Below are 12,985 nucleotides of genomic sequence, written 5' to 3'. Positions count from 1 at the left end.
CCTGCTAACCCGTTTTAACGATGGCTTTTAAGCATAAATTTTTAACATCTGATATTTTAAAAGTAGTATTTTCTGACGCTACGTAACTTTTGATTTGTCCCCAAAATAACACAATTGGGTTGAGTTCACAATGATTGGAAGGTAATCGAAACAGTGGGTTTACCACTGGATCTTGCTAACTCATCAGTTTTATACACGAACCCTTTGCATTAATTGAATCTTAAGTTCACCCTCTTCAAAAATCACTGCTTTTGAACTTAGCCACATTTTGATATTAATTTTTTTTCCAAGGCACGGCATATATTTTTTCTTTTTTACATGAATGATAAGGGGTGTTGTCCAAGACAATAATCAAATTACCTTCCAGAAGAGGTAACACATCGGTAAACCGTTTCTCAAAAGACATGACGTTCATCTCGTTATGATAGTTTCCTGAAGATTTAGATAAAAAAATCCAGAGATCACCATTGACAAACCCGGTATCACTGCCGATATGCGTAATTATGAGAAGCCTACTTTTACCCGATGCAACCTTATTACCGGTTGATAAGCCATATAGGAAGGCTTCTTTTGACGGATTCATAACTTTTTGCAAATTAAACTTTTGTGTGCCTTCGTTGATCCAAGTTTCATCCATATAATATATTCTACGGTCTTCTTGCCTCATTTTCATTATTTCAGTGAGGTAATGTCTTCGCCATATAATATCATCCCTGTGAATTAAAGCAATTTCTCGGGCCCGTTTTTCATATTTAAAATTCATACTTTTTAACAATTTAAAAAAAGTTGTTCTTCGGAAATCTGGTAGATCGTTATCGTCATTTATAACTTGTAACACTGACTATTGTTGTCAGCACGTTTCGAATACAAAATTTGTGTACTTTTTACGAATCGCGCTTTACTGAAATCATCAACTTTTTCTTCAATTGACCTGCGGGCCTTTGTTTTCTTAGGAAACCGTAATTCATTAGTAGATTTTAAACTCGCGAATATATTTTTGTATACCGAAGCAGCACTACTTCCACTTATGTTAGCAGTTTTATTAACGACATCTGAAATCAACGCCGTTGGATTACTCTGTAATTCGTTTTTGTAAGCATTTAAAATAATTTGTTTTTCTGCGGCTTTTTTTTCGGAGGAGTTATCAATAATTGTGCACTATTATCAGTTGAATCGGTATTAGATGTGCTGTCAAATAATGGTATAACTCAAGTCGTTCAGACACAAATCTAAGAAAACACTACACTCACGTTCCAATGAATTTAAAAAATATTGTATTATATTAACTTTAAATAAAATTAGAATAACAGAAAACTTTAATATTAGAACATAAAAATTGAACACGAGAACAAAAGAGTGTTGATATGAAAAGATCAAGGGTTTTAGTAAAACTGAGAAGATATAACATTATATAAATGTTCGATTATATGACTATGTGCCTAATTTTACGGTGACTAGTGTTGTATATAAATATGGCCGCGTTGTAAATCGGCACTTATCCAGGGGACATGACTCAGCAGAACCATGACGAACTCACTCACACAAACACAATGTTTGTTTATTCTTCATTCTATAAGCCAACTGAATAAAGTATAAATGCTTAAATGAATATGTACCTCATGACTTGCTTTTGACTTGTTACTTACCCCACTTTGACTTGCTAATTAACTTAAACTTCGGTTACAGCCTTTCAAATGATATCTAGTCAAATTGGTCTTGAGAATTAGTCTCCAGTATATTGTAGGTTTCAAGATTCAATCTGTCCCTTTGCCTCTCTCAAAATTATATGCTTACACCTCATGATTGATATAAATCCTATACACCTGCAAAGTATATAAGTTTATTCAATTTTGCGTTGGGCAAAATTAAATAAACTTACTATGTGCTAACTAACAAATAGTAAAGCAAAGGAAACAAGATAAGAAGAGCAGGAATAAAGATATATCTTAAAAAAGAAGAAAAATTCTCATTACCCAAAATCATATCCGCCATCAGGTAATAAAACATTTTTAACTGTTTGGATTACTTCTCCTGCACCAGGTAGATAAAGTGCAGTACAGTCATTGATTGTCAGTACTAATATGATTGCTGTTATAATCACCGTTGTTGTAGCTGATGGTGATTTGCAACACTAAAACAAAGTAAAATTAAATAATCATACATTAATATTAAGATATTAATATTAGAAAAGAAATTAATACTGTTCTTTAAATAGTGCAGTTTTTATTTATAACTGTATGAGGATGTTGATTAAGGTTCAGGAAATATTGTAAAAATAAAGTATTTGGGCAGAGTGTTTAAGACTAGAGTGCTAAACATTTTATAATTATAAAGTAGAGATTGATCAATATACCAGATAAGATTAATAGTTCATAAACAATTACTTTCATACAACAGTTTAATTTTCATACTTAAAAAATCTGGTATTTTTATTAAGTATACTAAATTAGGTAGACTACAAGAAAGCAATGTGACTGATGCCATTTATACCTAATTCTAGGTTGATTGATCATCTACACCTAATTATCAATTGAACGAATGAACCAGATATTTTGTCATTTCACTTGCCATTTTTAAAAAAATATAAAACTGTTTATTTTTGTTAGTAATGTCACAACCAGAAACTTATACTACTTCATCCACTATACTTTGATATCAATATTCAATTAATTGTAATGTGTTACCTCATATTACATCACCAAGATCATTAATAATAAAAAAAATAACTCAAATATTATTGAGTATTGGCTTCATTTAATTTGTATAGCTAGATTTAATTAATTTAATATTCTGTGACAAGACCGGTATAGTGGGCCTGAGTAACAGACTTCTACAAATTATTATGCAAATAATAATTAATATAACGATTAGAGGAATCCAGAAAGGGACAAAAAGGAGAAACCATTTTGTAAAGAATAGGTTTGTTTTACAGTCGTCTTTTGTTAGACTGCCTGCTAACACGCAATAAACACCTGTTGTTGTATGGTGAGAAGAGACCTGGTTTGAAATTCATGAGAACAAAAGCCACGATTGACTGTTCTAATGCTTCGACTTGGGTAGAAGTTAGCAGTATAAATAACTCTGAAAGACCAGCTAAAAATCAGTTCAGTTCTGAGAGAAGTTACTACATCCAGCGAGGAGAAGCTGCGAGTTTTGTGGATTCGGTGGAGTTCTGCGAACCTATCCAGCGAGACGTTACTATGTCGGCCCAGCGAGGAGAGTCACAGGTGTGAGTCTGCGAGACGTCAGTCTAGCGAGGAGAGTCTTGAATCCAGCTCGATATGAATAAGATGACACCACGAGTAATTCCGGTAACCAAGAAATACTATCGGTGAGTTACAGTAAAACTATAAGTGTATAAGTGAAAGAACTAATGCAATAAACTTCATTCATAAACTGTTAGGGTAGATAACAAAGGTATTTGCAAGTGAACACTATATGATTGTTTGTTAATACAAGACTAGTGGTTAAAAATGGTTAAGACTATCGGTTTCTTTTGTTAATCGGTTTGAATTCGTTTTCTTATGCTTATTTTATACAGTAAATAATAACTGAGAATAATATCCTTCATGATATGTATTCTTCTTCTTCTTCTTTTTTCCTGTTTAGCCTCCGGAAACTACCGTTTAGATAATACTTCAGAGGATGAATGAGTGTAAATGAAGTGTAGTCTTGTACATTCTCAGTTCGACCAATCCTGAGATGTGTGGTTAATTGAAACCCAACCACCAAAGAACACTGGTATCCACGATCTAGCATTCAAATCCATGTAAAAATAACTGGCTTTACTAGGACTTGAACTGGAACTCTCGGCTTCCAAATCAGCTGATTTGGGAAGACGCGTTCACCACTAGACCAGCCCGGTGGGTTAGCACATGAAATGTATTCTATTGACTTCAACCACTAATTGTCCAGAATGTGTTGACTCTCCTTATGGCATTATGGTCAATGTTGTTTCCTTAAAATCGTATTGGCTTAATAAGATTATTATCATTCACAGATATTTTCTATCTATTTTATTGTACACATTTTTATAAATAAACTGAGATACAAAGATCTGCATAGGTAGTCGGTCAGTAGCATCATCATAGTGATATCATGGATTTATTATTTTCAAATTAACAAAACATTTGATTAAAAATTTCCACTTTGTTATATCCCTCCAGAATCCACTAAAAGTAATGATGCAAAACTATATAAGTTCAAAAACAAATCACAAAAATACTGATTCAGATGTTACTCTCTAACCCTCAGGGTTATCAATATTAGGAGAGACCCTGAGGTACCTGAGCCAGTTGCAATCTTAGTTCAAACTACGCAGGCTGCAGCCACATTCATATATTAGTACTGATTCCTTTCTCTGATTCACAAGGTCAGAATTGAATGAGACTGATGTGAGCTTTCTCTGTCATGGCTTTACATTTTTCATTTCTCTAATCAGCTGGCAGAAAGTGTATAATTGACTGAATAAGGTTAAAATCCCTACTGCTAAATGTGAGCTCTGTAGGACATGAGTCCATCAGCTTTAAAATATATGAAAGGTGACTATTGGAATTATTTATGTCAGATTCTTGGACTTATGGCATACCAGGCTGTTTTTTCCATCTGAACTTTAGAATCATTAGGGTTGTACTTTCATAAGGATTTATTCATCTTCAGCTTCCTCCAATATACTCATAAATTCAATGGTGATTGATTATCCACCAGGAAAACCAGTATGACTATGAAAGATCATTTTCAGTTTCATCCAGTTACAGTAATATTAAGAAATATATGTTAACAGCAATGCAAAATGGTTCTAAACTTTTGTACCCTGAAACAAAATCTTTAATAGTGAGACCTGAGGAAAAAGTGATGACAATGTTAAACTCATCATATCAATAGGTTCGTCATTGGTTTATGAGGGAAAACCAAATTGAAAGAAACCTCTTAAAAGAAACATGTGATAGTATACATCCAAGATATTACTCGCTCTAAATATTAATTGATAATTTAGTCATTTTAGACGCTCTCTTTACATTAAATACTGATAAGAGAATGGCCATTATGAAGAAAGAAATAGCTGATGAACTATTTTTCAGGTATGTGATTTTGGTGAGCTGGATGCAGTACAAAAATGGTAAAGAGAAACACTTATCACTTTTTATTCGTACTTTGAAAACATTTAATATTCAAACAAAATAACATATAATTGACCACACCTGAGTTTATTATGGCTTTGGTGCATATAAATGGTCTATGGCACAAGGAGCACCAGAAGGAGTTGCTTTTTCTAAAAATAATGTTATTAATTTTTATACAGCCTTTCCTATACTGTACAGAGTGATGTTATTTTTAGGAATATTTGTACATTTCAATTTTGTTAGTTAGGATGCTAATATGAAGTGGGCAAGAGGAATGAAAAACCATCATTTCACACTTTTCTTAATAAAACTGACATAATAGCTGTCATTCTTTGTAATTGACTGTACCAATTTTGAAATGATCGACAGCATCTCATGCCAGGTCACCTCTAAACATTATTGTTAATGGAACTTAATTAACGTACGTGTAATATAATAATATTTGACCTTATATCAGAGTAAGTTATCTTATCACATGACTGAATCTGGGTAATTTTTATTGTATTTCAAAATTTTAATACGTAATTATAGAACTTTTTTTTACTACATTTTCTTAAACATGTTTTTCTTAAACTGTTATGTTTAACAGTAAAAACATGCACGTGTAATATTAAATTATATTCTTCTAACCTAAAATAATATATTTTCAAAATCTGCTGTATTTTTTAAAACTTTTTCATAAAAGAGTAGTGATAAAGTGGGATTTTTAAAATAAATATCAATGAATTAATAATTTTGCCAGGTTATACTAGATATATTTGACCGTGAAATAGGTAGTTTAATCTTTATTTATTTCTGAAACTTTGAAACATAAATTAGATGGTTACTAAAAATGATAATAAAAATAAAAAAAATATGTTTGTAGATGTTTATATAAAGAGATATAAAATACTGTAATAAAAAAATTGGTTTTATATAAAAGAAATTGATGAAATGTTTAGATAAAACAGAAAAAATGCTGATTATTGCTTAAAAAATGATTTATAGCAATTTATATACCAGTTTCTAACAATTAAATGAAACATATATATATATAATAAACAGAAGTCAATTTATATTTATTAGGTAACATTTTATCCGTTCTTTATTACTTTCAATTGATTTCAACATATTGCTTTTAATGGCCAAACAGCTGTAATAAAATGAAGTGAGCCAGAGAGATGGTTGATGTCCTTAAAGGATAATTGGATTCACAGAAAAAGAGAAAATGAAAGTTATAATTTCATAAATTATTTTTACTATGGTACATAAATTGTTTATCATCTAAAAGTAACTGCTATGGAACATTTTACAACCTACATACACCAAAAATAAATTTATCAACAATAAACAGATAATGAAAGATGACCAATGAAGAAAAAAGGGGAGTGATAGAAGTAAATGATAGAAAGAGAGAGAAAGCAAGAAAGAGAAATTTAATAGACAAGAAATTGCTGTGTAATATCATCAATAGATTGTAAAGAATAATGTTACCTTCATGTTATGTAACAAGTAATATTATGATCATCCATATTATAGAATCGGTCTTACATTCTTTTGACACGTGCTAAAGGTTAAATATTACTGAATGAGATTCTTATTGTATTAGGTCTTTAGTAACTAGTTTTAAAAAATAATAAAAAATAACTAGTACTAAAAAAGAACTAAATTTAAAAAAAAATAATCAGTAACCATAACATAGGAATTATTATTAAATAAAAAATATTAATCCTGAAGAAAAATTTGTGATGTAATCATAATATTGCGTTAAATAACAGAGTTCTGGCATAGGCAGCCAAGGACTCTTTTTTTGGGACATTGAAACTCTTTCAAAATTGTTTAAAAGGAGTGTACTCCCCAATCATTTTGAAAAAACTTAAATAGCTTTGGTGGTAGCTTGGTGATTGCTGACATTGCTATTTTGAATAAAATTCATGATGGTTAAATTATCTACTCTTGACTAACCACCCTGCATTCATCTGTCATACTTTGTCACACAAAAGACATCTCCATTAAATTAATTTATGGAGCTTAGCTAGAGACTAAAGTAAACCAAATTAACTACCTCATTTCACAAATATATCATCATATTTTGTAAATCTGATGATTCATTCCTATGAAATATGAATATGAGTAAAAACACAAACAAAAATCTGTTTTTACATATGTAGGTTTGCTGGTTGTATGCACTTTTTTGATAAATTAAACAGAATTTATGGTTAACTTACTATTTTTTTTTCTCAAGTGACACTGATGTGATAACGTTTTAAGAATCTTTGAAAATACTTTGTTGAAAGTAAAGAAATGTATGCCTTTGATCATTTCTCATGTGTAACGTATCTGACTAATGGAGACTAACATGTTGGCTTGATTTAAACTTACACTTATGCACAAGCTTATGCTTATCAATTAATTATCAGAAACAGTATTTATTACTTTCTTTTAAATCAATGCAATTTTATTTAAAACCTTTTTAATAAATTTAATTATTTTTCTAATATTACTGTAAATATATGTATATTACCGTAAATTAATATAAAAAATAAACACATTTTTATAATAAATAATTATGTACCAAGCATTTCAACTATTTGTGTAAAATAATGATGAAATAAGTTGTATTAAAACTTTGACTGCAATAAAGCAAATTAGTGTAAAATAGTTTAGCATATTACTGTTACTGTAATATAACTTATGTATTAAGTAATTTAAGTATATATTTTCATAGCCTGACTTAATGTTAGTAATTATCTCTCAGGATCATTCGTAATGGGGTTTTACAGTCGGGATCAAAAAATATTAAAAGAATTATTGGAAAATAATATACATTTTTTCAAAGAGGAACAAACCTGTTTTTCATTTAATTCAATTCAAGTATTTTTTAAGTATATTTATTTCATAGGTTGACACGTCTAGTCCTGTTCCAGAAAATTAACACAAATACATATGCTAGAAAAATAAGTATAGATCTGTTGACCAGGATGAAAGCCTGGTCTTCTTCATTACATAATTCAGGCCGTTGAATCAAGAATCAGATTTTTACAATTCTGCACAGTGTGTGTCGCTGTTATTTAATATATATTTTTAATTAAGTTGGTAGAGTGGTTTAATTAATTTTAAAGAAATTATTGTTGGAGAAATGTACATTTAAATAAAATAGCCAGCTAGTCAATATAGTGGTTAGCACACTGTCTTCTAGATTAGTCCTTGGTATAATTTTCCAGCAAACTCTGGTGTCTTTGCACCTACCATTTTAACTATCTCACCATTCTGGTTAAGATATGTGTAAACATATGTCCAAGGTCATAATAATAATTGTAAAAAGAGATGTCTATGCATGTTTACTATAATTGGGTAATGTAGATTTGTCTGTGGATTTAAAAAAAAAACAAATTATAAATTTATATATAAATAAAATAAATTAAACCTTACCAACAATTTGTCTGTGTGGTAAGGTTGAATTTTAATTTATATTTAAATAATCTTATATACCGTGCTTGAAAAAGTAAAAATTATTTATAAAATTGTAAATTTATATAAAATAATAACCTGTCTTTCAATGTTATGTAATACATAAGATTACCATGATTGATGGGCTACAGTTTTTTTTTTATTTTAACCATTTATTAATATTGTATCTAATAAATGTTTTAACTGGTTTTCAGAGAATCGATTTCAGTTCGTTTTATTATTTTTCTCACAATATTTCATATAAATTACCATAACTAAATTTTAATGATTCATAAAAATTTGTATAATATTTTTTAAAACATCAAAAACTGAAAGTAACAAAAATATTTTTATGTTAATAAAAGGTATTTTATTACCTTTATCATGTTTTTATTTTTAATGTTTCTTTTTTGTGTTTTATTAAAACAAAAAATTATATAAATCTTAATTATTAAAGTAGTTATTTACAAAAATTATTTGAAATGTATTAGAATAATGTCCACATTACAAAAATATTTTAATTAAGAGAATAAATTTTAAAAAATACATTAAAAAGTTTTTAATTTCAGTGATTCTATTAACGACCATTTCACCATGATTTTTGTTATTTTAAGTAAACAAAGCATATAATTTATTAATTTATTCTCTCTCCAGAAACTACATTTCAGTCAAATAATTATTTTTTATGATACAAATTCAATTTCATAATGTACAAAAATACCAAACCTGGCAGAATTCAAACAGACAACTTTCAAAATACATGGAAGAGTTGCGGTCAATCCATTATGTTGATTGTCACACCATATATCACATTGTAACTGCAAAATTTCCTTTATTGGACTTTTTTCAGTCTTCAATGATAAATTTGTAAAAATGGTAAAGATTTTTCAAAATAAAAATATTTTTACAAGATTTTTAATTCTTTGTACATTTCTGTCATTGTTAGACATTTTTCTGGAAATTAAAAAATAATACTATTTTTTCCTTCATTGCAGCTTGTAAAATTGTGATATTTCAAAAACACAAAATGTGAAATCTTTAGATTTAAAAAAAATATATAAATAAATTTTGTGGTTTTGCAGTCTTTTTTATATAATTTTTATACGGAATTAAAAAACATCAGCGATTTTATGTAAGTGGTTAAGGCCATCCATAAAAAGATTTTTGATTTCGTTACAAAGAGTTATTAAACTGAACAACCTCGCATCAGTATGTTAAAATATGAAGATCAAGCTATAGAAAAAGGAGGTAAACTTCGATTTTACTTGAAAATGGAAAAATTTGTTTACACAAAACTAGGCAGGTGAATTTTTTCTCATAAAACATTATACAGTATTAGGTGTACATGTGTGTGTGTATATATATATATATATATATATATATATATAATAGAATTAATGATTATTTGCATGGTTGCATTTATATCTTAAATTAGATCTATTTTCAAATTTTAAAATTATAACCATTACCTAGCTACTCCAAAATTGAAATTTGAAATGTTAACTATAACATCAGAAAAATTACAAAACTGAATCTTTGATCAGTCATCTCTGAATATAAAGCACATTAGTTTGTTACAGATTCTCATTTTTTAATATTATAATGAAGTGCTTAATGTAGTAAGATAAATGATTATATAACAATTCTGTTTTATGAAAAGTCTCTGTTTTGCTGTAATGGATATAGCATAACAAATGATAATCACTATATAGTCCACGTTAACCTTGGATTGACCCATAACTTAAATTTATTTAATTAGAGAAATGCATCACTATTTCATTAAAATAGATTTTGTAATATTTTACAATATTTTAATTTATTCAGTTATTATAATTTATGAACTTAAATAACAATGAACATATTGTCATTTATTGTATTTACTCTTTTATCGGATGAATGATAATAACAGTATCTTTATTACGTAGTTGTGGTAATAAAGATGAAAGTTTATTTTATTTTCACAAAAAGTTACTTACTATTACAAACAGTAATTGAATGTTATGCATCGATTTAATATTTTATTTTATAAATGTAAACTGAATACAATTTAAACAGGTGTTTTTTTTTCAATAGAATATGGCAATCCCTTTCACTAGTTGATAACATAAAATGGGATACATAAATATTTGGCAATACTATAAGTAAACTGCACCCTCTGCGCTTAATTCAACAACCATAAAATCTGAAAAATATAACCTATTTTTAAAACAGATATAATTAAGGCTACTTTTGGCCTACTTGAAAACAGATATTTCAGAAACTGCTTCATTTGATTAATGACTAGTGTTTTAATAACACCAGCAATATAGGAATATAATCCATGGCTTTTTTTTAACAGCTTAAAAATAGTGTTTTAAAACCTAGAAAAATAGTGTTCAGTCATAGATTTTAACCTAAGCTAATTATTCTCTACTAAAAAATAGTTTTATTGACCTTATTTATCTTGAATCTATCATGCTTTTGACTTTTTTTTCATAATATATTTTTAATACATTATATCATGTTGTTTACCATGTAATGAACAAACAGTTTATTAAAATACAAATAAAAGGTGCTGAAAACAATTACAAGATATTTTATTTCAATAGTGATTTTAGAGTACAGAGTTAGAAGGCCAAGACTTATTTTTTTTATCAGGAGAAATGTTTTATTTAAATTATTATTCCACCCTCTTGAGAGAATACCATGCATCAGCCACCAAATAACAGCAGTCTTTCAAATTAGTGTCTTTGATCGTCTTAATTATGCAATTTACGTCTTCATTATCAGCTAAATGATTTATTTTCGTTAATTCCTAGAAGTAAAGGTGTCAAGGATACAATAACACCTTGATCCATTGGTTGTAAAACATCTAGGGTAGAAACAGAACTTTCAATTTTCCATCCTTTCTTTCTAAGCAGCCTGCTGAAGATGAGTAATGCATTATCTAATATCAAAAGATTTTTCCCGTTTTACTATTAATCTGCTGGTATTTTTTAACCTCTGAAATAAATAATTATCATATCAATCTGAAAAAGATGTCACACATGATCCAGTTTTCATTTAGTTCTTGTAAATAAGTTTTAGTTTTTCTAAAATCTTTCTATTAGTTTTTGTAAATAAGTGAACGATTTCAGATATCTTTAAAAGCATGTGGTTTTTTTGATTTGCTAATCGGAATAAGATTTAATCAGTAATCTCCTGTTACGTTACCACCGACCAATAATGTCATACATTCTTAAGACGTTTTGTTACCTGGAACTGGTAACTTTCCATTCAAGGTTTATTTTGTAGTTTTTATAAAGTGTTCATTATAATCTTAAAAAAAAATTATCAAATTGTTGAATTAATTCATTTGCTGCTGATAATTTTTCTCCTTGACTTTCAAGTTGGTGAATTGCATGACGTTATTTTAAATTTCGAAGCAACGATGTACTTGCTTTAAAATATTCATCTTCATTTAGTTTTTCATTAAAAATAATAGCATTCTTTAGTAGAATTGGTCCGGAAACTGACTCAGCAAGGAATCGCTTTTGACCAAACCACCCAGCAACCTATTCGTTTGATAACTTCTTTTATTGTATATCTCAGTGAGAAAAACTGTGTGTTTTCGGTTTGACATCATGAAAATTACGCAGCCTATCCTGCGTTAAGTTATGAAACTTTCTTTCTTTTTCCTGTTTAACCTCCAGGAATTACCATTCAGATATTGCTTTAGAGGATTAATGGATGATATGTATGAGTGTAAGTAAAGTTTAGTCTTATACAGTCTCAGGCCATCCATTCCTGAGATGTGTAGTTAATTGAAACCCAACCACCAAAGAACACCGGCATCCACGATCTAGTATTCAAATCCATATAAAAATAACTGACTTTACTAGGACTTGAACGCTGGAACTCTCGACTTTCAAATCAGGTGATTTGGGAAGACGCGTTCACCACTAGACCAATCCGGTGGGTTAAGTTATGACACTTAGAAAAAGTAAAGAGTACAGTTAATTATGCCATTGCATTATCCTACCGTATTTACACAGCAGAATAAAAACAAATATCATTACATCATAGTTCATGCTTAATGTGTTTCCATCAATTTTTTCATAAGTTAATTTTATAATTAGTTTAAAACAGGACTAAATTTACTTATGTTTTATGCTATATTAATTGCAGAAAATTCAATTAAAAAACTCATTAAAAACAAACATCATAGAAATACATTTCCTGTTGAAGTAAAGCTTCATTTGAATAATATTTTTAGATTTTTAGAATAGAGTATTAATTTTTTTTTAATTGCTTATTGCCGATGTAAGCAATTCGGATAGTAAGTAGGACATCCGTAAAATCGATATTCCACTGTAATTAATGTTAAGGCAATATAGAAATTAACTAAAATTTTCATATATGTTTTTTACATAAACACCATTATTTGATTTTGATTATGTAAACTAATAAGACAA

General features: G+C 28.6%; 1 protein-coding gene across 1 annotated transcript in view; it reads right to left on the bottom strand.

Annotated features, from left to right (window-relative positions):
• Nucleotides 1–12,985, bottom strand: part of LOC142331145 (flexible cuticle protein 12-like) — a 44,004-nt gene that overhangs the window by 14,865 nt on the left and 16,154 nt on the right. The window contains exon 2 of the mRNA XM_075376849.1: nucleotides 1,974–2,131. Within this exon, the coding sequence (XP_075232964.1) occupies nucleotides 1,974–2,131 (158 nt within the window). The remainder of the gene's footprint in view (nucleotides 1–1,973; nucleotides 2,132–12,985) is intronic.

The sequence above is a fragment of the Lycorma delicatula genome, chromosome 10, assembly GCF_047948215.1.
Source record: "Lycorma delicatula isolate Av1 chromosome 10, ASM4794821v1, whole genome shotgun sequence".
NCBI lineage: Eukaryota > Metazoa > Arthropoda > Insecta > Hemiptera > Fulgoridae > Lycorma > Lycorma delicatula.
This window is presented reverse-complemented; position numbering and strand designations above follow the sequence as displayed.